The sequence below is a fragment of the Piliocolobus tephrosceles genome, chromosome 2, assembly GCF_002776525.5.
Source record: "Piliocolobus tephrosceles isolate RC106 chromosome 2, ASM277652v3, whole genome shotgun sequence".
Taxonomy (NCBI): Eukaryota; Metazoa; Chordata; class Mammalia; order Primates; family Cercopithecidae; genus Piliocolobus; species Piliocolobus tephrosceles.
The window spans coordinates 47,141,956-47,165,599 of record NC_045435.1 but is presented as its reverse complement, the minus strand read 5'-3'; the positions used below and the strand labels follow the sequence as shown (position 1 = coordinate 47,165,599).

At 51.4% G+C, this 23,644-nt stretch overlaps 1 protein-coding gene across 1 annotated transcript in view; it reads right to left on the bottom strand.

The window, feature by feature from the left end:
• The window catches only part of WNT7A (Wnt family member 7A), a 56,530-nt gene extending 48,919 nt beyond the window's left edge, over window positions 1-7,611 (bottom strand). The window contains exons 1-2 of the mRNA XM_023196210.2: window positions 7,238-7,611; window positions 2,461-2,687 (exon numbers count right to left, since the gene is read on the bottom strand). Of these exons, the coding sequence (XP_023051978.1) occupies window positions 2,461-2,687; window positions 7,238-7,308 (298 nt within the window). The 5' untranslated portion in view covers window positions 7,309-7,611. The remainder of the gene's footprint in view (window positions 1-2,460; window positions 2,688-7,237) is intronic.
• Between the last annotated feature and the right edge of the window lie 16,033 nt (window positions 7,612-23,644).

The window sequence follows — 23,644 nt, the reverse complement described above, 5'->3', positions numbered from 1 at the left end:
CAACGGCTCCCGCTCAGAAATTCAAACTTGTTAAATTGACCCTACATACCTCCTGGCTCCAGCTCCTACTTCCTTCCAGGCTCACCGGACCAACTGCCCTGCATCGCTATCCCAAGGATTTTCTTGTGCACCTCTCTTTGCTGGAATTCCCCCAGCCACCTCTGCCTGCCAAGCCCACTAGAATGCCTCTTGCCACTGGCCTCTGCTCCTCCCTGGTGTGCACTGGCAGTATTCCTCCTCAGCCTCACTTCTGCAACCATGGCCAGCTGGGGGCTGCTCAACAGGAGGGGATCCTTGTCCAGGCACTGCCCTGCACTGTAGCCCTCCTGCTGCGCCCCAGACCTCTGTGGGGACTATTCCAATGCCAGCCGATATACTGACTGTTCTGAGACTGAAAGTTATGCTGGAATGCACCCAGTCCTGAGAGGCCCTGCCACTCACTTTTGTTGACTTTGAGCAAGTCCCTTTTGAGCCTCAGTCTCCTCATCTATAACATCTTACATATCAGAAGTCACAAATTTAAAACAATGCTGGAGCCCATGCCTGGGTCCCAGGAATGGTGTGTGTGTGTGTGTGTGTGTGTGTGATATCTGAGTAGAAGAAAGCACAAAAACCACAAATGACAAGCAAGGGGAGGCTCACAAGACAGATCAGGCAACCTTAACTGGAGTCTCAGTGTTGATGCCACTCACTGTGTGACCTGGGACAGTCCATTCTCTCTCTGGGCCTCTGTTTCCACCTAAAAAGTGAGTCCTGGAATTGGGAAGAGGGAGAAGCAGGGCAGATGGTGCAAGGCAAAAGTCTACACAACAAAGATCCTGGAAAAGGCTTACCTCCGGAAAGGTCTCTGCCAACTTCACCAGTGGCCCAAAAAACTGATTGCTGGTTTGCACCTCTGTCAATAAACTATTGGGGTGGTATGGATTCAACCAGAGACCCGGCTCTCACTGGGAGTCCTGAACGCAAGTCGATGCACCTGCAGGACCCCATACTGAGATCCTGTCTGCAGTTCTATAAGGTGCAAATAAGAAGGCACTCACAGAATATGGTGACAAAACCAGGCCTGCTGCAGGGATGGGTAAGGCCTTCCAAAAGGCAATGGGAAGAAAGTACTCAGTGGCAAGCATGGGAGTGAAGCCCCTGCCCTCATGAAGCTGACATTGCAAACCAGTTCAGAATGGATTCAGACAGTGTGAAGTGCTTGGCTGATGGGATGGAACTTTGAGGTGAGAGGGGACATTCGACAAGGTTGCAAAGGTCTAGAAGACCTGGACAGGGTCAGGGGCATGGGGCTGAGGAAAGGAGCTAAGGCAGAAGAAATAGCTGGTGTCCAGCATGGTGTGTTTGGGAAAAAGAACAAGGCTGAGTGAGCAAGGTGAAGAGGGAAGATGGAAGCAGAGGTCAGCAGCAGCTAGATGAGCAGTGGGGATTTCATTCTGATGCAAGAAAGCCTCCAGAGGGGTTTAAGCAGCACAGTGACATGATCTGATTTCCATATAAAAGGAAGATCCTGCCTGCTGGGTGCAGAAGGGACTGCAGGATGGCCAGGAACAACAGGGAAATGAGATGGGGGAGCATGGGACAACCTGGGAACCCAGACGTGACAGCAGTGTGACCTAAGGAGGAGGTGGCAGGGATGCCCAAAGATATTCGAGGCTGACCTGGCTTTCAGGTCACAGTGCAAAAGCCAGCCTGTGGCAATTTCTGGTCCCCTAATGCACACGCACACAAGCCAGAAGACACACAGCATGGCCTCCTACCACTGACCAGGGCCTCCTGGAGACCAGCATTGCTCTCTCTGACCCTTTTCCACCAGACTTTTGTTATAATTGCTTCAGAAGTCAAATGTGTGGCTCAAAACTCTATGTGTATGTATGTGTCTGCACGCACCATTTCCATAAAACAGTTTCAAAGTCAAAAGCCCATGGGGATCAAGCGGATCATGTCACAGGATTGCACAGGCTGGGCAGCAGTGGGGAGTGGTGGGGACTGTGGCAGTGAATGGGTTGCCCATTCACTGCTACAACTAAAGGGAGCTGTGTTCTCAGTTTCAGGTCTTTGCAACCACGTGGGCACACATGTAAATTATGAGTAGATCTGCCAACTTTTCAAAAGAAACCAGAAATTCCTATATTTTAGGTGAAACAAGTTTTAAAATTTGGGCTTCAATTCAAAACACAGCATCAGCACTGTATCAGAGGTTAGCATTTGGGTCACTGGTTGCTGGTTTGCACCTCTGTCAATAAATGATTGAGGGGATATGGATTCAACCAGAGACCTGACCCTCATTGGGAGTCCTGAATGCAAGTCAATGCACATGCAGGACCCCACCCTGAGGGACATTCTAGCAAGGGCAGGCGACAGAGTTCCAGAGAGCACCTGAGGGTATTCTGGTGTCCCTATAGCCTGATGTCCCTATAACCTGTAAGACTCTGCTGGGGTGTTTGGGTGAGCACATACCCACTTTCAGCTCCTTCCCGAAGACAGTGCGCTCTCCCAGTGCAGAGCAGTTCCAGCGGCCATTGCGGAACTGAAACTGACACTCGTCCAGGCCCATTTGCGAGCCTTCTCCTATGATGATGATGGCGTCGGGCCGGCTCTGGCAGATCGCCCGCTGTCTAGGAGCTAGGCCTGGGATCTTGTTACAGATGATGCTTGCGCCCAGAGCTACCACTGAGGAGAAGCCACTGGAGGGAGAGACACAGAGAGATGGAGTATTAGGCCAGCAAGGGGGCATGGACTAGGAACCCTTCCTAGGTGTCCAGCACTGGCCACCCCACTGCCCCTAGCAGTGGTCTCCCAACTTTTTTGATTCTGCACCCCTAACTCATGTCCATTCGAATAGAAACCCTATAATTTCTACATAGGCTCTTGTATCAATGCGTATACTCAATATCAGTGAAACACACACACTTGATTTTTGTTTTAGAAACAAGAAAAGATGATGTATGTCACAAACATTACATTGAGTGAAAAAGGCAAATTGCCTTTGAGTTTGTGGTAGGATGCAATTGAGATGAAGTTCAAAAGCATGCAAAAGAAACCCTATATTGCTAGGGAATCATCTCTTTGGTAAAATTGTAAAGGCAAGCAAGGAAATGATGACTTCAAAGTCTCATGCAGCAGGTGCCTCTGAAGGAGTGATGGGTGTGCAGATGTTCACTTTAAAAAATCTGTTTTGTAACGTATATGTAACATATGCTCTCATGTATGTATATGTTTTATTGTTGAAAAAAACCTTAAAAAGTAATTTTAAGTAGAAGTCCTGGCATTTTCTTCCTGCTGCCAATGGAGTACATGTATCCCACTCCGGGCATGACTGGCTTAGAGGATGTGTGTGACTATTATGAGGGCAATTCCTATCTTCTTCAACTAGTCACTGATATGTATCAGATACCCATCATGTGCCAGGTACCATGCTAGGGGACAGCTGTGCACCTGACAGGCAAGGCCCTGCCCTCAAGGAACTAGGGAGGGTGACAACACAGGTGTCACAAATGAATAAAACAGGCCATCTCTGACAGTGATATGCACTATGAAGAAAGTAAAGGAAGATGCTGGGATGGCAACCAGGGTGTGCAGGTGGTGAGGAAAGTGAGGGCCACTTTAGCTGAGGTGATCAAGGAGGACTTCCTTGAGGAGGTGACATCAGAACAGAACAGAGATCTGAATTGCCAGGAGGCATCTGTGGGAAAATCTGGAGAAGGGTATTCTGTGCAGAGGGAACAGGAAATGCAAAGTTCTAGGAGACAAGCTCGAGGTCTTCAAGGAATAGAAAGAACCCACGGAAACTGCTACAAAACCAGGGCTTGAGATGCAGGAAGATGCTGGCGAGAGGAGATGGCTGAGGGCTGACATTTTCTCAAGTGCATCAGGCAGCACCAGGAAGCACTGAAGGGTGTAAGCAGGACCTTGACATGACCTGGTGGTCCCTGCTCCATGGAGGAAACACCTGTGGGGTGCCAGAGCAGGAGCAGAGGGACCAGGCAGGTTAAGGTTGGTGATGGCTTGGCCTGGTGGCAGTGGTAGCGCTGCAGGTAGAGCCACTGGGCAAGTGCCTCGTCCTGGGGCTCAGCTGTGGGCAGTTGTTCTGGAGTTGCGATTTGTTAGAGCGAGGTTCTCCTGTACCAATAACTCGAGGAGGTGACGTGGACCCATGCCCTCCAAGAGCACAACTGATCACTCCTGCCATTTCCCTAGGCTCCTGCCATGTGCCAGCCTTCTCCCTGCAGCAGGCACTCTGTCCTTGCTGGCCCCTCTCCCTGGAAGTGCTCTTGCCCCTGATCTTCACAAGCTTGGCTTCTTGTCATTATTCACATGACCTCAAGGGTCACCTCCCTGATCAGCCCAGCTAAGGGAGCCTCCCTCCCCTCCCTTCCCCTAATAAATTCCTATCACAATCTCTGTTTTGTTTACTGGATATTCTTGATCACTCATGGTCTACTGACATGTTTTCATGTATATGTTTTTAATTTGCATGCTCACTTGATCACTTGTCTTCTTCCTGAGAGGATGAGCTCCCTGCGGGCAGGGAGGCTGTCTGCTAGTTCACTAAATGTCTACCGAATAAGTGGATTGTGGCACTTCAAAGATGTGGCTCCGGGTGAGTACCTATTACATGGCAGGTGCCCCCAAATATGCATCAAATGCATCAGTAAACTTGGGCAGTGTCCCTACTATGTGCCAAGGCAGTATGGTGGGTGCTGCCACACACAGCAGCTCATGTGACCTTTCCACACAGCCCTGTGGGGCAAGAATCATCATATAAATTTCAAATATCTGAAAATTGAGGCTCACAGAGGTTGGGACCCGGAGGAAGGTTCTCAGCTAGCAGGTGTTGGAGGTGGACAGCCTGGCTTTGCATCTGCATCTCAGCCCTAAACCAGGGTCTAACACACACTAGAATGCTGGGAATGTCTGAGGAAGAAGCAACATTAGAAGATTAAGTGGAGATGTTTTGGCATCATTTGTCAGGAGGACCCTCTGAGCACCTAGCTGGCCATCAGGAAATTTCTACACCAGCAGAGAGTGGACGGATTGGCATACTGGGGCCAAAAATTCCTAGGTACAATAGACTAGCTCCTAAGGGTCTGGCCTAGGTTCCCATCTAAGCTTCCCTCACTTATTAGTTGTCCGATCTTAGGCAAATTTCCTTCCTTCTGCACTTCAGTTTCTCCATGGCTAAATTAGGGTATTGATAACTAGCCCCCACCTAATTGGCTGCTGTGAAAACCACATTTGCTAGAACATGGAAAGTGCTTAGAAGGTGTCAGGCACATAGTGAGTGCCCATAAATGTGGTGGTGGTGTTGTAATTATCACTATTCTTATTGGATCTGATTGTGGCAATAGGCTAGTGCGAGTAACAGAACTATCCCAGTAAAATAAGAATACCACAGATGCCCCACCATCAACCAGAAGCGGGTAGAGCCCAGTCATACGTGGGGAAATGGAAAAACCTTTTAGGGATGTCGAGACTTCACCCCTCATGCCCACTATACAGATGAGTAGCCCGAGGCACAGGGAGCAGCAGGGCCTGGCCCGAAGTCACCTGCAACTCCCACCTCCCCGACCTGGACCTCTCCCCACCCCAGAGGGCAGCTTGGGGCGGAAGGCCAGCGCCCTGCAGGACTCCCTCCCTCCCTCCCTGCCGGGCAGCTGGGCCCCCGCAGGGCCAATCCCGGGAGGCCGCGGCGCTGGCGGGAGGGCGGCCCGCGGGCGGGCGGGGCGGCCAGGGGAGGTTATTTTCTGCTGTTTTCCCTTTCTCTCTCCCCCGCCACCCGGGTCCCTCCTCCCCGTTTCTAATTAAAAAGGAGATAAAGCCGCACGCGGCCCGAGCCAATCGGCCCGACCGGCTTCCTGGATGCTGGATGTGCGCGGGGCGGCGGGGCGCGGGCCAAGATGAAGATTAAAGCAGGGGAAAAAAGAAAAGCCACCCAGACGCGGGCGAATCAATAACACTTAAAACACACCGGCAGGCTGGCGGTACTGGCGCGAGCCCCGTAGCCGCCTCTCCGCCGCTGGTCCGGCTGGCGGCCCCTGGTCTGCTCTGCACGCACCTGCTCGCGGCAGCGGCCCGACAACTTGTGAAATCCCCGCTCCAGAGACGTGGACTGGGGAAGTGAGGGGGTAGGGGGGTAGTAGTGACAAAACACAAAGGATCCTCACACACACACCCTCGCCGCAGCCCCTGCGGTCCACCCCTCCTCAAAAGGGGCAGTAGGGGGTTCACTGATGGGGGTGGAGGGGCAGGGTGTGCGAGACCTACCAAGCGGGCCCTTCAGCGCCAGAACCTCTTTCCATGCCTAGACCCCCACCGCTGGCCCACTGCTCCGAGCTTCACACGCGTTATGTCTTAACTACAAAGGGTGACCGGCTTTGCACAAGCAGCTCCAGGACGCGTCCCGAGCTGCCCCCTCCCACCTTCCAGCCAGAGCGCCCTTGAGCCCCACCTCCACAGAAACGTTGGGTGAAGCCAGAGGGCTGCTCGGGCGCCCGGCAGCCTCTGCTGCCCAGTTCCAGGGGGCGGGGTGTCCTGCCTCTCTCTAGCGCTTGTCTCCCTCGGTGTCTCGGGCCGCCTCTTGTCCCACCTTTGTGTGTGTTTGTTGGGGGCGGGACGTGCTGTCCCCTTGGCCCGGGAAGGGGCTCTGGGAGTCTAAGGGTCCCTGGAAATCGAGTGGTGCCAAGGTTCCAAGCGGCGGTTTATGTTTTTGCCAGGGAAAGTCCTTCCCCCTGGGTACCTGTTCCCTGTTTGCACGGACCGGCCCCGCCAGCCACCTGGGGACTGCCCAGTCTCTAGGAGCGGCTGTGCCGCACCTCCTGAGAGAGTTCCTCTCGGGCTCCTCGAGAGCGGCTGTGGTCCTGGCTTGATGTTCCTGCTAGACCTGCTGTCCCTATGCCCCGGGTTCGAAGAGTCCCCGAGATGGGCTGAACCTTTGCAGCAGCTGGCCCTCCCCCAGAGCCCCTCAGGCTGGAGCGTCCCTACCGGCTGTCTCTGGTCCTGGGGGATTCCAGACTCAGACGTCCTCAGGATGGCCAGTCCCCCTGCCTATATCTCCTGGGGCGTCCGCCTGCGGGGGGCCTTTGTGCGTCCACCGCTCCCACACCGCACCCACCCGGCCTCTCAGAGAAGCTGTGGAAGTTGGTGGCCGGCAGAGGCTCGCAGGCGGCACACCTCCCTCCCCGGGCCGTGCCAACTTTGCCAAGACACGCGCGGAAAGGGCGCAGGCAGCCCTTACCCGATCCGGAGGTAGACCATGCCCAGGCTGAGAAAGAGGTGGCCCAGGCAGCGCCGCGCTTTCCGGTTCATAGTCCCGGTTGGCCGCCGGGGCCGCGGGCCGGGCTGTGCTGATCCCGCGGGCCGGCCCCGGCGGGGCAATCAACATAGCCCGCCCGGGAGGCGCGGGCCGAGGCGTCCCCGGGGCCGTCTGTCCGTGCGCCCGTCCGCGCGCTCGGCGCCTGAGCCTCGCCAGGAGCGCGGGAGCCACGGAGCGGGAGGAGGGAGGGAGGAGCGAGCGCGGCGTGGGGCGACGCCGGGCTGCGCGCGAGCGACCGGTGCAAGTGTGCGAGACGCGGGGAGTGCGGGGGCGCTGCTGCCTCCCGCCCCCGCCCCTCCCTCCTTTCCCCCGTCCCTCCCCCGCCCCCTCCCCCGCCCGCCTCCCCGGAGCGCCCGCCCCGCGCCCCTGCGCCCGCGGGACAGGGCCGCCTGCACCAGGCCCGCGCTCGTGCCTTTCCATGCGCGCTCCCGGGGGGCCCCCTCCCTACTCTGGGGTGCAGGTGGGAGGCTGGGGAGCACAGCCTGTTTGGAGGCGGGAGGAGCCCGCTCGTCCCCCACCCGTCACTAACTTGCAGGTTGCAGGGCGAGTGGGCGTTGAGAGGCTGCCCTCGGGTGGAGTGGACCATACTTGGCCGAGAGCCCTAGTGCCTTGGTCTGCTGCCCCGCTCGCTCAAGCCCGGAACAGGGAGATGGGGCTGACAGAGCACACCCTAGTTCCCCAACCCCAGCTTCAGGGGAGGGCGCCCCCTTTCGCGGAGCGACGGGCGGACTGGCTCAGCGTATTTCTTCCCTACCCTCACCTATTCGAGGGTGGTGGCAGGGGGTGGCATAAGATACTTGGGCAGCCTTCTCTGGGATCCTGCTGTTAGCCGACAGACGGAGTCGGACTGAGGCCCAGGAGCCCCGCGGAACAGCAGTGGGGCGCCGGAGCCGCGGGAGTGTGAGGGGCGCAGCTGGCCGCTCAGAGCACGCTCGCGGCGACACCAGGCGGACACGGCGGGTAGTGCACCTTGGCCTCGCTCCCGGGAACAAAACGCTTTACGTGCCCTGGCCTCTACTACTTTGGTGTACACCCCATTCAGTGAGCAGGGGGAGTCTAAGTGTCCCTGGAAATTGGGTGGTGCCAAGACTCCGAGCGGCACTTTATGTTTTTGCCAGCGAATGTCCTTCCCCCGGGTACCTGTTCCCTGTTTGCACGGACCGGTCCCGCCTGCCACCTGGGGGATGTCCAGTCTCTAGGAGCGGCTGTGCCTGCGCCTCCTGAGAGTGTTCCTCTCGGGCTCCAGGGACTGAGCTCCCTGGGAGCTGCTGTGATCCTGGCTTGGTGTTCCTGCTGTCCCTGCTGTCCCTATGCCCGGGTCTGGCAAATCTGAACTCAGGTTTCAGCTGAAGACACTGAGGCTCAAGAGGGTGAAGGTGTTTGCCCAGAGTCACCAGCTAGTGAGTGGCAGAACCATATGGGAAACAAAGTATGCCCAACTGTAGTAATCTCCTGCACCCAGGCTTGCCTATCCTTCAAGATTGCCTTTCTAAATTACACACACACACACACACACACACACCACCATTCAGGCATTCATTCACATTCCATATTCTGTGCCAACCACGATGGTGGGCACCATGGACATAAGGAAAAAGAAAGGCAAGAGTCTTTCCTCTTGGGGCCAGGAAGGGGGCAGATCATAAGTGAACAAGAACAGGAGTTACAGATAGTAGACCATTAAGCAGGGTGATGGGAGAGGGAATACTGGGTGTTGGAGGCTTAATTTTAGATCTGAGAAGGTGGCATTTGAGCTGAGGCCTGAAGGACACAGCATCAGGGGTCCAGCACTGCAAGAACGGTACCAGCAGGTGCAAAAGCTCGGGGGTGGGTATAAGCCCCAGAGAGGAGATGGTGGGCTATGATAGAGAGAGAGAGAAGGCCAGAGCTTGAAGGGAGATGGGCTACGCAGATCCACAAGGCTGTGTGGGTACGTCAAGGAGCTTGGATTTCAGTGGTGTGTTCAGTTGGGGACATTGGAAGGATGAAGAAGGGGGTGACTGATCTGATTTGTGTGTTCAAAAGCTCCCCGTGGCTGTCCTGTGGGAACACACTGCGGGAATGGGAACAGGTGGGTAAAGTGCACCGTCAAGCAGACCTGAGAGGAGATGACAGTGCGGATCCAGGTGAGACATTGGTGGTGTGGGTTAGGGTGGTGCTCTTAAAACATGTCCACAAAATTATTTGACACTCCTCCCATGAAGAAGTGGGTTCTCTGTGCTCTCCCTGCGTGAATATGGGTGGGCTTGTGATGGCTTCCACTGATAAGATGTAGTAGAAGTGATGCTCAAAATTACAAGTCTTCATGATAAAAGACAATGCAGTCTTTGTTTTGTTGGCTGGAGCACCAGTGCTGGGGCCCTGAGCCACCATGGTAGAGGCCTAGAGGCCACCAGGCAGTGAGGAAGCCCAGGCATAGGCAGAGGACACCTGTGCTTGCTCCAGCCCACAGTCCCAGGTGAGTTCAGCACTGGCGTCACTTTGCCCAGGTGCCAGAAATGTGGGTAAAGGTACCCCCACCATCGTGTCATGCTGGCTTTGTGTCTGCCAAGCTAAGGTATGGTGGACAGTGGCTGTGTAGTACCCCCAGTGTACCCTGCCCAACTTCCTGAGCCCTATAACTTGTGAATATGATTGTTTTACACCACTAAGTTTGGAGGTGGTGCTTATTACACAGCAGTTGTAACTAGGACAATAAGGGTGGAAGTGGGGTGCAGAGAGGAGAAAAGGACCCAGGATACGGGGCCTGTGTCTTGCACAGACAGGACTTAAAAGGATTCAGGGGAGAGGGTGGAGGGGTACAGAAAGAGAAAGAGGAATGATAGGTGACCCCGATGTTGGCTGGAGCATTTGGGTGAATGGAGGTGCCTTGTAATGATCTGGAGATGGTTGGAGAAGCTAAGGGTTTGGTAAAGTAAATCACAAGGTCTGTCCTGGCCATGTTCTTCCTTCCTGCATTCTTCCTCCTCCTCTTCCTCCTCTTCCACCCAGAGATGCAGTCAGCACAAGCCCTGAGCAGTCTACCTCCAAAGAATCTCTCAAATATGACCTTTATTTTCTGCATTCACCATCATTCCTAGACCAAAGTTTCACTCATGTCGTGAATGCTGGGATGTACTTGTGATCCAATGTCAGGCCAGGTGCTAGGCACATACCAACAGCTCAGTGTAGGTGCTGGGTGCATCGGAAGGTGAGGGAGGAGGAGGAAGAAGAGGAGGAATACTGGAGGGAAGAATATGGCCAAGACAGATCAGTAGATCAAATAAACCCAGTCTCTGCCCCTCCTGGAGCAACCCATCTGAGGACCGATTTCATGATCAAACATACAGGTAGCACTATTACATGCCAGGCACTGTCATTTATAGCCTCAGCATATCAACTCACTGAATCACCTGAAAATGCCAAGAGGCAGGTGCTCCACTTGTTGGTGTCATTATCACAGCCATCATTATTTGATAGTATGAGGAAAGTGAATCAGGGAGGGATTGAATAAAGTACAAAATTCCCACAGCCAGTCCTTGGCCGAGCTGGGCTTCAAACCTAGAGAATACTGATTTCAGCATCTGCTCTTAATCTACCCCCCAGCCCCATTCGGCTGTGTATTTAATGGAGGAGGGCGAAAGACTTGGGACACTCCAGTAGGAAACAAGGTGTTAGGCACCAAGATGTGTGGTGTGCAGAGGGCTGTTGGAACACAGAGGAGCTCCTCATCCAGTCTCAGTGGATCAGGGAAGGCTTCCTGGAGGAAGTGTTCCTAAAGTGGGATCCTAAAAGAATGAATTGGTATTAAGCAAGTAGAGTTTTTGACACCAAAGGAAACAGGGCCACAGAGGTTCAAGGTGCCTGGATATTGGTGTGTTAGAAGGAATAAGGGTGGAAGGAGATAAGCAGGGAAGAGGCCCAATAGGGAGTCTAGGGACGCAGAGCATATTAAGAGGGGCAGGGGTGTTACATGATCAGGTTTATGTTCCACGAGGTTCATGGTAGCTGTCGTGGGAGCCAAAGGAAGAGGCAAGAGAGGAGGGCAAGTCAGGAGGTTTCAATATTACCTGTGGGAGAGAAGCTTACCCTGGACAAAACGGTGGCAGACGGCGGGGAGAGAAGGGGGTGGATTTGAGACCGAGTTTGAAGGCAGGATAGACAAGATGGGGAAGGCCTCCAGGACAGTGTCCTGTCCTGTGAGAGTGCGGCTGGTGAGAAAAATACAGAGTGGTGACCCAGAGAGCAGGAGGTCTCAGGGACTGAAACTTGGTTTTGGACATGCTGAGTCCGAAGTGTCTGTAGGTCACTGAAGGGTAACTGGTGCTTGGGGAGAGGCTTTGGGCTGTTACTTCTAGGTTGGATATCCCCAGCTAGAAGTGGGCAGACATGCAAATCAAGGCAAGGAGAGGACGCCCTGGGAGACTAAGAAGGATGAGTGGGGAAGGCCCAGTGCAGAGCCCCAGGAATTCAGCATGATTTAAAGAACCAGCTGGGGAAATGGAGTGACTAAAGGTAACAAAGACAAGCCTGAGAGGCAGGCAGTTCATCAGAGAGTGAGAGAAGGAAAAGGAATTTGTAGTGTCTGGCTTCACAGGGAAGGAAGGAGAGGCAGAACTAAAAAGGGTTCCATCTTATCAGCCTAGCATCCAGAGATCTTTATGGTCTAGCTCAAAATTACCTTTACAGCCTCCACTTTCCCCAAACACTTGTGCCCATATCACAACAAATTAGTGTGTTGCCACTAGCATTTATGAAAAGAAATAGATCAGAAAATAACAGAGGACATTATGCATAAGGTTCCAACTGTGTGTGTGTGTGTGTGTGTGTGTGTGTGTGTGTGTGTATTGGACGTGTATGTGTATACGTTGTGGGTTGTGATTTTTAAAAAAGTTGAGAGACTACTACTGCAGCCTGTCATTCCCTTGCATATGTCTAGAGTGCCTTTAGCTGTCTTTTCTACCTGGTAAACTCCTAACTTATCCTCCAAATCCCACCCAAATGTCAACTCACCTGAAAAGCCTTCGTTGATCTACATTACTCCTATCCTAGGCACTTGGTCTCTTCCTCATTCAGTCAGTCATCAAACATTCGTTGAGGATTAAACTGTGCCAGTCCCTGGGCTGGGTTCACTGCTAGCATACAGCAGTGAACACAATAGACATGATCTTTGAAGGGACCACCTTTTAATGCATCTCTTCCCCTGTGCTCCCACCCTTCTTGTGTTGATCTTGGCAGAGCCCTTCCCACCCCAAATGTTGTATGGGCTCACTCCCCTCCCTCCTCCATCAGAACATAATCTCCTTGTGGGAAAGATGCTGTGTCCTTCATCTCTGTCTCCGGCACCCAGGACAGGGCTTTCATCAACGTGAGGACCATAGTTTGGTAAAAAGAATTCAGACTTTTGGGTCAAATAAGTCTGAGTTTGAATCCCAAATCTGCTACTTACTAGCTTCGTGATCCAGAACAGCTTATTTTTCACTTGTATGGATTTCTGTGGGCCTGATAATGTTCAGCTCATTTAATCCTTCAGCTGACTGGGAGCTTCTCCAAGGATTCATTCCAAAACCTGGAACCCAGTGTGAACAACGGTTTCATGACTGTTTCAATGGGACCCATTGCATAAAGTTCTTCTTTGGCAGAGTCGTGCTAGCCCAGAATTTTTCTCCCCATTTAGCTCCCTCTGCCTGGATTAGGAAGTGAGAAGGATACCTCTTCAGCAGGTACTGTTCGTCTTTAAGCCAAATCAACTATACATACCTGGGGCAGGTGCACAGTCAGCCAGGTGCTTTGTCGCCCCCTGCTGGATACAGAAGGAGATCAGCTTAGCTCTCACCCGCAGCAATCACTAAGGTATGGAGTCCTGCTGTATACCAGACACTGCTGTCAGTGAGGGCTCTAGAGGGGTCCACATCCTGGCTCCACTGTTTATTATCTCTGTGACCTTGGAAAAGTTACTTAAATCCCTCCTTGCCTCAGTTTATCTGTAAACTGGAAGCAGTAATGGTTTCTACCTCCTTGGGTAGTTTTGAGGTTTGAGATACTAGACGTAAAGTGTTTAGCACATTGCTGGGAACATAGCCAGTGCCATGTACATGCTTGTAAATAAAATTGGTGCTGCCACGGATCAAGAAAGGGTGTTTGTGTTTAAGGCGGTCTCGAATGGCGGGTGTCCAATGACTTTCCACCTGCGTTTGGTCCCTCCATTTTCTTCATTTGTGCTTAGAAGAAAACTTCAGCAGCACAAACCATATCCAAAACTTTTGGTACTAAAGTGTTTGGAGCTGCTGGGAGCCCTGTACTGGGAGCATCATTTCTGTTGAATGAATAGATGAAGGAAAGAAATACTCTCACGTGGGATAGTGCTCAGAAGAAAATGAAATTCAGAGCTGTGACACTGCAGCTCAGTGGAGAACCTCAGGTAGTGTGACCAGTGAAGGCTCTCTGAAGAGCTGAGAACTGAGCAATGAAAAACACCCTTGAAGCTGCATTTTGCCTCCTCCAGAAGCTGTCCCTGGCCAACTCCTCCAACAGGATATTGACCTTCACAGCCCCTGTGCTGGCCCCTGTTCAAGCAGCCACCATGCCAGCTGAGCCTCACCTGTGTGTTTATCTGCTCCCCATCCCCTGACATGGGCACCTCCAGAGGGACCCAGAGCTGCACACCCAGTGATGGTCACCAGAACCCGGGTAATCAGCCCGGGGAGAGTGGAGGAGTTGGAAAGAAGGAGAGGTGGGAAGCAGGTGGCAGAAGCCACTAGGGTGTCAATTGTAAAGGCCTGTAGCCTTCAACCTGTAGATGGAAAGGCACCCACATTGTCAGAGCAGGGCTATGATCCAGTTCCATGTGGGTTTTCACCAGTGAGATCAGCCTTTATTATTTTGTGGCTATCCAGCATTCAACCCCTGTGACTGGCACCATGGTGTCTGATTGGGGAGCCCCTCTCTGTGCGCCAGGCTGGTAGGAGGTTGTGCTGCCTCTGACAGAATCTCTTCTTCCTCCTTCTGCCTTGGAGCTGTTGGTCCCTGGGTCCTCTCTCCCAGGATTAGAGCAGGCAGGGCAAAAAGCTGGGGCCTGAAGACTACATTCCTACAGCTGGGGAGCAGCAGGAACACAGAGACCATCCATCTGCTCAAATAAGGAAACAGCCTCTGTCTTTGCACTGTGAGAGCATGCACGATTTACTGTGGACCTAGTATGTGCCAGGCTATCTGATGGATGCCTTATATTTATTTGCTGCTGGCAGCACTTTTCTCAGATGGCTGTATGGTTCACCCATTACTTCATTCAAGCAGAATATCACCTCCCACATCGCTGCCCCACAGGGGTGACCCCTGAGTACCCTGCCCTTTCATGGCACTCTTTAGACCACCTCTTACTCTGGCTTTATTTATATGCCTAGAATGTATCAGCACCCCCCAACTTTATATTGTTTATTTGTTGACTTATGTTTGTCTGTCTTCCTCATTGCACTGTCAGCCCCACAAACATGAATATTTGTTACTTAACAGCTGCATTTCCTAGAACGCTGCCTGGTACATGGGCAGCCCTTGTTGAATAATTGTTAGACACATGAATAATTGGATGATTCTCATGCACTCCTCATAACAACTTTATTTTCCAGAAGAGAAAATTGAGATGTTGAGGTGTTAAGTTGCTTACCCAGCATCTAGCTGAGAGTCTAGCTGAGTGTCTGGCACTTATGTTAACACACATCGCCATTCCCTTTTTGTCTTCTTCCACATCTCCTCACTCCTGCCAAGAATAGGCTCCTCTACACTGATTTCACCTACATGGATTTCATCTCCACCCCAGCATTCCTAATGCCCACTGCTATCCACGAGGTGGGCCTCACCCAGGCCAGTGATTCAGCGTTTATCAAGGGGGCGGGAGGTGGGGGCAGAATGGTTAGGGCCAGAGCATCCTGACTGGGAGGAGCTGGAACATGGGCCTCGGGGCTGGAAAATTGATGTCTCCCTCCTCCTGCTGCCAAAGTCCTATTGACTCCCCTGCTGAACCATCAACCCGTTTGTGAATGTGGGGGCCAAGATAGTGGAAGAGGCTGCAAAGAGACAATCCATCCCACAGGTGGGGAGACTGAGCCTCAGTGCAGGCCCGAGAGGCTCCAAAGGCACATGGCCAGCTAGGGGCAGAGTTGGATATGAAATACTGCTAGGGCACTGGGGCAACACGCCCAGCTTTGAGTCTCGGCTCAGCCTCTTGCTGTGTGACCTTAGGAAAATGATAAACCTCCCTTAGCCTATTTCCTTATCTGTGTGGAGATGATAATAATAATAATGCCATCTTATAGGTTATAGCAATCATATATATAACACATTTAGCAAAGCATCTGGCACACAGCATGCACTCAACACATAACAGTTATTTGATGATGATGATTACAGCAATAATGATGTGTATTGGAATCCAGCCCTCTAGGATCAGAAGGAATCTTAAAGAGTATCAGGGCCTCTGTTTCTCAAACTTCTATGTGCATCCAAATTACTTGGGTATGGAACAGATGCCCAGGTCCCCCTCAAGACCTCCCAAGTTGGACTTCCTGGCAGAGGCAGAGGGAAGTCTATCCCATCTCTACTGAGTTGTGGCCAACTGTGCTCAAACCTCTTTCAGGGAGAGCGGCTCACTCATCCCAGGGGAGCCCCTTGCATTTGGGTACAATGGTGACTGGGACACTTCTTCCTCATGCCAGTGAGAAATCAGCTGATAGAGGTTAGAGGGATCAGAGAAGGGAACAGTGGGTCCCCACTGTTCTGTGGGCCTTGATTTCTCCAGCTCAGAAATGGAGTAAGGCATGCCAGCTCTAAGTCTCTGTCTCTTCAAAAGGGGTCTATGGACTTCCAGGTTTCCAGAGAGGCATGCTCAGGGCTCCAAGAGTGAGAATTTCAAAATGGTCTTTTTTTTTTTTTCCATTTTAAAATGAATCTAATATCCTCATATTTCAAACTATTAAGATGACCTCATTATAACTGAGAACTGTCCTCTAATGAACTTTCCTGTTTAAGTTTGCATTTTTGCTTATGGTCATAATGTTCCCAGGAAAACCACTTTTGTGATTTGGAGCCCAGGAGAAGAAAGCAGTAATGCATTGAAGCCGCTGCCCTGTGTGAAGAAAGGGTTAGGAGGAGGTGGGCTAGAGGAAAGGGGTTGGAAGGTTTGATTCATCTCATGACAGAGGGTGATACATGGTGCCAAATTTAATGGGCCCCACATGGTGGCAGTTGACACCATGGTCAGGCTACAAGCTGCCACTCAGCTTCAGCAAAGTAACATTCTCTGACATATGTCAATTATCATTCATTTAAAAGTAAGGTTTTGTTGTGTTTATGTTAGTTTACATTTCACCTGGAACTTGCAGATTTTAATAGCATAAGAGCCTACACTTAGTTTTATGATAGTACATATCTAAGCAATGGCGTAATAAAAATTAAACCACCATTTTGTGTGTTTACTGGCTGGCGGGGGGTAGTGTACAAGTGGCTTCCCCTTTCAAGGAACCCACATATCGCTTAAGCTTGAGAAACAAATCCCTGTTGATTTTGAAGGACTTCTGCACTCTCATGGTTTGTGGGCCCATGGATGGATCATCAGGTGGATGGGATTGTTTTAATTGAATTTGAGGTAAAGACCATTGTGGGGTCATTTTATACCACATACCAGCCTGTGAATGTGTGTGTGTGTGGACTTTGGGTTTTGCTGGCACCAGAATCCCCTGCAGGAGGACTAGTTAACACTCAGAGGGATGCCCACTGCCCAGGTTCACATTCAGTCCATCTGGGGCTGAATGAAATGCACCCTAAAATGTGCATTTCTAACAAGTTCCCAGGTGATGCTGATGGTCACGCTTAGAGATCCAGAAGATCATCACCTGTGGGCTGGGAGGCAGGACTCAGGTCCACTGGCCTCTGTCCAGCCTGCTCTGGAGTCCTGGGTAAGCCCCTTGTTCTGGGTAAGCCTCCGGACTCCCTACTTCCCACTCCTGCAGTAAGAAACTGGGACAAGTCTAGTGCCTCATCCAGGAGCAAGCATAAGCTCTGACACTTGGTTTGCCATTTGGAGTCTAAAGCGTGGTGTTTTATCTGTGAAGTTTCATGTCCACCCAGGAAGCCCCTGGAGCAAGAGGGCAGTGGCAGTCTTAGCTCCCTGATTTGGGGAGACAAGCTGCGGAAACAGAAAGGCACACTCCAACTCCAAGTCCCATCTCTGGCCCTGTGACCTTGTGTAAGAGACTGGTCTCCAGGGCTTCCCCTCGTGTTGTAGGGTCACTGAGAAGTCCCTTCTGGAAAGCACCTGGAGCTGGTGGCACTCTCAGACTCATCTGTGTGCTCCCAGCCACACTTTGCCTCACCGGTCACTGGCCAGCTGCCCGTGGGCTCCTGGTCACCTCGGGAGGAGAGCACTTATCACCATTCCACCCCCAAGGTCTTCCTCAGGATAATCTCTGGCCCGGGTGATTCATCTCATGGGCTGGGCCCTTCCTCTCGGGCCTGAAATATCTCCCTCCCCTCACCATTCCTGGGTCATGCCTGTGCCCCCAGCCATGTGACTTCCTCTGGGGACTGGCCCTGGGCCCCTGCCCTCCTGCCAGCCCTCCAGTCTCTAGCTAGCAACCCATTCTGGGCCTGCCATATCAGGCAGGGCTCAGCTGGGAGGGAGGAAGCCCACAGCTTGTTGTGCTGGGGAAAAAGTGCATCCCCACGTCCGGCCCCCACCCCAGCCCAGCCACACCTCTGCCTTCAGCGGGCTGGGCTTCCGGCACACATCCTGGCATGTCCTGGCCTGTTTATCACTCAGTTGCCACCTGGCGCTCTGCCCTTCATGCACACACATTCCCTGGGAGGCTTCTGGGGCTAGAGCAGAGGAGTTGGCCAGTATATCCCCCAGCTTTTCAGAGGCTGCCTTTTTGTGGAGCTAAGGATGGCTCTTTGGAGAAGATAGACCTGAACATATATCCCAGTTTCACTATGGAATTGCTGTGTGACTTTAGGCAAGTGAGTCCACATCTCTGGGTCTTAGTTTCTCTGATTCTAAATAGAAAGATAAATACCTCCATCTCCAGTTGTTGTGTGGATTAAATAAGATAATTACAAACACACTGATGCTTGAATCCTACCTCCAACCACTTAAATCAGAATCTCTGTGGAACATATAAAAAGCTTTCAGGGAGGTTCTAAGACACAGCCAGGGATGGAATCCACTAGTATGGAATAGTTAATGGCTAAAGCTCTGGACTAGACCAACATGGATTTGAATTCTGGCTCTGTTATATAATTATGGAGCCTTGAGTAGATTTATTAGCCTCTCAGAGCTTCTGTTTACTTGTGTGTAGGATGGGGATAATAGTAATTACTTCCTAGTACTGTTACGAATGTTAAATGAAGTAATAGATATTAGGCACTTTGCACACCGTGACTATTTCCTATGTAAGTCAGGTGAGGAGAGGACAAGCCCTTCATTCGCCAGTTTACACAAGTCAGCTGGCTCTGTGCCTGGTCCCTAGATGGCACTTCAAATGAGTATCTGTAAATTACTAAGTGTAGTTGTTTTCATTATCTTAGACTAAAGAGTAGTGAAAAATCTCAATTATCCTGGTGATAAACTTCTTTCTGTCTTGTGACTGACTTTAGAAACTACATCTCCCAGCATCCTTTGCAGCTAGGGGCAGCCATGACTTTGTTCTGTTGAAAGAGATGTAGGTGGAAGCCCCTGGGCTTTCAGTTCCTTGAGTTTCCCCTTCCTCTGGCAGCCATCTTAAGAAGGATGGCTGAATGGAAAACAAGAAGGAACCTGGGACACCATGGCATGGTTGAGCTGCCATAGCATCCCCACAGCCTGCCTCTGGGCTTTTTTTTTTTTAAGTGACAGAAAAATCTGTTATTGTTTAGGCCTCTGGGTTGGGGGATTTTGGTTTCTAGTGGAAGAAAATCAGATGCACCGGGCCTCCTCATTGTCCTACCTTCTGTTCTCAGTCCTCAGTGTCCAGAAAAATCTAGGCCAAGAGAACCAGTCACCTAAATCACTAATTCCTTCCTTAAAGCTCCAGGGCTGGGTTAGAGGCACTATAGGAAACTTGTCCAACCCTTAATCTGACCCCTTGAGGCAGAGTTAGCCCTGAGTCCTGTCCAGCCTCCTCTGGCAGCCCCAGAAAGTTCAAGAAGAGAGAGTGACTCCCTGCTTCCTTAGATGCCAACACCCAAGTCCAAAATCTCACAGCTGCCATGGGTCTCCTGAGCTCTCCCTCTGGAATCAGGCAAATATTTGTCAGAATCTTGGCTCTGCACTGATTTGCCATGGGCAATGTGACTTTGAACAAGCTTTAATGTTCCTATCCATAAGGTGGGTCTATGGCAATCAAGAGATAAATCTAAATAAGACACTCAGAAAGGGATGCAGTGGCTCTTGCCTATAATCCCAGCACTCTGGAAGGCCGAGGAGGGCAGATCACTTGAGGACAGGAGTTCAAGACCAGCCTGGCCAACATGGTGAAACCCCATCTCTACAAAAAAATTAACCACGTGTGGTGGCGCATGTCTGTAATCCTAGTTACTCAGGTGGCTACGGCACGAGAATCGCTTGAATCCAGGAGGCAGAGGTTGTAGTGAGCTGAGATCATGCCACTGGCACTCCACTCCAGCCTGGGTGAGAGTCTGTCTCAAAAAAAAAAAAAAAAAAAAAAAAGAAAGAAAGAAACTAAGAAAGGGAAAAGTTAAGGTATGACTAGAGGTGAGCAATGCTAACAAACCAACCCAGAACTAGGATTAAATATTCAACGGCAGGGAGGTGGCAGAATATTACAAGGTCTGTGAATATTACAGACCTTGGCATTATAAAATCAATAGCACTGCTGGGCGCAGCAGTGGCTCATGCCTGTAATCCCAGCACTTTGGAAGGGTGAGGCAGGAGGATCACTTGAGGTCAGGAGTTCAAGACCAGCCTGACCAACATGGTGACACCCCATCTTTACTGAAAAAATATACAAAAATTAGCTGAGCATTGTGGTGGGCTCCTGTAATCCCAGCTACTCAGAAGGCTGAGGCAGGAGAATTGCTTGAACCTGGGAGGCGGAGGTTGCAGTGAACCGAGATCATGCCACTGCATTCCAGTGGCATGATCTCGCTCTGTCTCCAATAAATAAATAAATAAATAAAATCAATAGCCCAGTGAGACTCTGTCTCCAATAAATAAATAAATAAATAAATAAATAAATAAAATCAATAGCCCAGCAGCAGTGTGTTAGGTGTGAGCATGATAGAAAGTGTGAAGGACTTAATTTTCTTATTCTTCATAACACGGAAAAATAAATGCTAGGATTTAAACATGTAATTTAGGGGGGAGATGGCCCCTAATCTCTTAATGTTCTCCACAAACCTCGGGGGATCTTGTAAAACATATTCTTTTTGGTAACAAATCAAATATATAAACAACTGCTTTTATTTCGCTCAAATTTCCTTTTGTTAAATTCATATGGAAATACGCTTCATATACTTTTTTTTTAAATTGGCATATACAGTATAATCTCATTTTAATAAAATTCCTTTCCTTCCTTCCTTGCACCCTGCCTCTCTTCTTTCCTTCCTGCTACCCATCCTCCCTTACGTCTCCCTTCCTTTCTTCCACTCCCACCCCTCCTTCCAAATATATGCCTAGAAAAACATCTGGAATTATGTTGCCTAATATTAATTCTGGGGTTTGGGGCAGTAGGGTTTGTAGTGATTGCCCTCCTCTCTCCATTTTGGCAACATTTTGCTATATAGCTTAAAGGGTTTATAAAAGCACTTATCATTTTAATAAAGACAATACAATAATTTTTTTCCAAAAAATTATTCATATCCATTTTATAGGGTTCTCTTGAGCACTGAATGACACGACCAGGAAAGCATCTGGCACACTGTGGCAGGCACAAGTCCAAGATGGCCCCAAGATTTCTTTCCAGTGATGTACATGCTGGTCCTTCTACCTGGAATGTCCTTTCCTTCTCCCTTTAGCAAATTTCTACTCATTCTTCAAGACCTAGTTCAACGCGAAGAAGTCCCTGACACCTACATCTAGCCAATCTGACTCTTTCTCTGGAGACTTAACTGGGATGGCAGAAAGGGTTAACATGCATTCACATAGCAGCAGTGTCCAGGGGTGACTGTTCAGAGGTCTTTGGCACCAAGACTACCTGGCAAAGCCCAACTCCTGCTTTATTGAACTTTATCTTCAGGTTTCCCTTATTCCACCACCTCCCCAGTATCCTTCCAACAAATTGTTTTTATTTAAAGTGGCCAAGTCAGTTTCTGCAGCTTGCAACTTAAGTACCCACTGTTGCCCTGTCTCCCCAACATTGAGTTCCAGGCCCTCAGAAGTTTGTGAGATGAATTGTTGTCATGCAGAGGGTCTTTATCCATCCTTCCTGCGACCCAACCTCCTGAAGGATGGGGCAGGAGACAGACACCTGTGCTGCCTCTGTGAGATGTCTGGGGCTGGAGGGCAAGGGCCAGGGGTTTCTGCAAATATGCTTGTTTAATCCTGTGTGCCTCCACGTTACACACAGAGGGCGCTCAACACGTGCTCACTGGCCCCTAATCCCCCCGCCCGGCCCGAGAGAGCAGTTAGCAACAGCTGCATTTTGCAGATGGGAGACTGAGACTTAGATGTGAGAGATGCCCCAGGGCATCCAGTTGTGATGTGGGGGTCCCCAGAAGCGTCGCCAAGTCAAAATATCCCGGAGCTCAGTTCGTTCCTCAGCCCGCGCTGTGCCCACGATGATGGAAGACTTTGCAAGACCCCTCCTGGGTCATTTCGAACCGAGCTGCCCCAGAGCTGTCGGGTAGGTGCGGGGGAGACAGGTGCACGAGTGGACCTCGTCGGTGACCGAAGAAGGGGAGTGAAGCAGGCCCGATGGAGCCGACCTGTACCCGATGCAATCTGCTGTGGGCCGAAATGGGGGCTGAGCCAGATAAAGCAAACGACTCCACCCGAGCCCGGCGGGGCGAACAGGAGATCCCGCGTTGTTCCACCTGCGAAACAGGGCGAGAGTGTGGGCCAATCGGAGCCGAGCCAGGGTCGGGGCCAAGCGGAGCGGATGGGGCCGAGTGGACTAGCCGAGGGAGTGGGGCGCAGCCGAAAGTAGCCGAGTGGAGCCGAACAGAGACGAGGCGCGGGTCGGGTGGAGCCAAGCGGAAATGAGTGGAGCCGAGCGGAGCCGAGCCGGTGAGAAGCCGGAGGCCTTGCGCGTCGGGCCGGCTTGAAGCGGTGGGAGTTGTTGAGGTCTGTCATCTCTGGAAATCCTGTCATACTGTCGCTTTTGGATTCCGCCGTTTCCCTCCCAACGGAAAACTAGGGTTCCTGGATTCCCCCGGCTCGAGTTGTAACCACCGACGAGAATCTTTTTCACCGGCGGCCTCTGCGTCAGCATTTATAAAATCAGAGCGCGGGAGGGCGGCCGAAGACGGGTGTGGGGAGCCTTAGGCCTCCCGCTCGGGTCCACTTTTCGTATATTCGGGTAGGATCGGATGTGGTGTCTTCCGCTGAAGTCCCTCGGGTCCAGTTCACCTGGGAGCGGGTGGGGGTTCTGGGGAATGTCACTTTAAAGACTTTGCTTTTGGGGAACGGTCCTGGCGCCTCCTGTGTAGATGCTACAACTTAAGGTCCGGAGACGGTCAGTGCGTGACGCAGCGGACGCTGGGGAAGCCTGGTCTGGATTCCGAAGTCCAGCTCGTTTACCTGCAACAGGCCGGGGGTCCGTGCAGCCTGGCAGTGAAAGAATTATACACGGGGGTCTGCGCCTCTGCCCTTACCAGGGCAACCTCACTCAGCCCCACTGTTTGTAAGATGAGGAAAGCGATGACTTCCTCTCAGGCTGCTGTGAAGCTGGATGGGGTGGGGGCTCTGTATTTTGACAGTGTTATCGTGTAGTCATATTTGGAAAAAATGTCATTTTATTTTAAAATAAAAACATTTAGGTACCAGACACTGTTCTAGGCAGTGGGGATATAGACGTGAACAAATCAACCAGTAATGCCTGCATACATTCTAGTAGGAGCTGCTGATCCAGTGGTTTGGCACAAGACTTCAGGCAGTGAACATGGGCATGAAGCATTGAGCCCTTAGGTGTGTGATCCGTTGTCACCCACCGTGCCTGTGTGCCTACTGCTGAATTACTCTTAAGACACAGATCTGATCACGTGGCTTAGTTGCCAGTGCCTGTGCAATAAAGACCGTCAGAAGCGGGCCCTAGTCTGCTTTTCCAGTTGCATCTCCCCATCCCTTCTGTAAATTTTCAGGAACACCTGGCCACTCCTCCCAGTACATTCCTCTGCTGTGTGTTTTTAAGTGCCGGGCTCAGT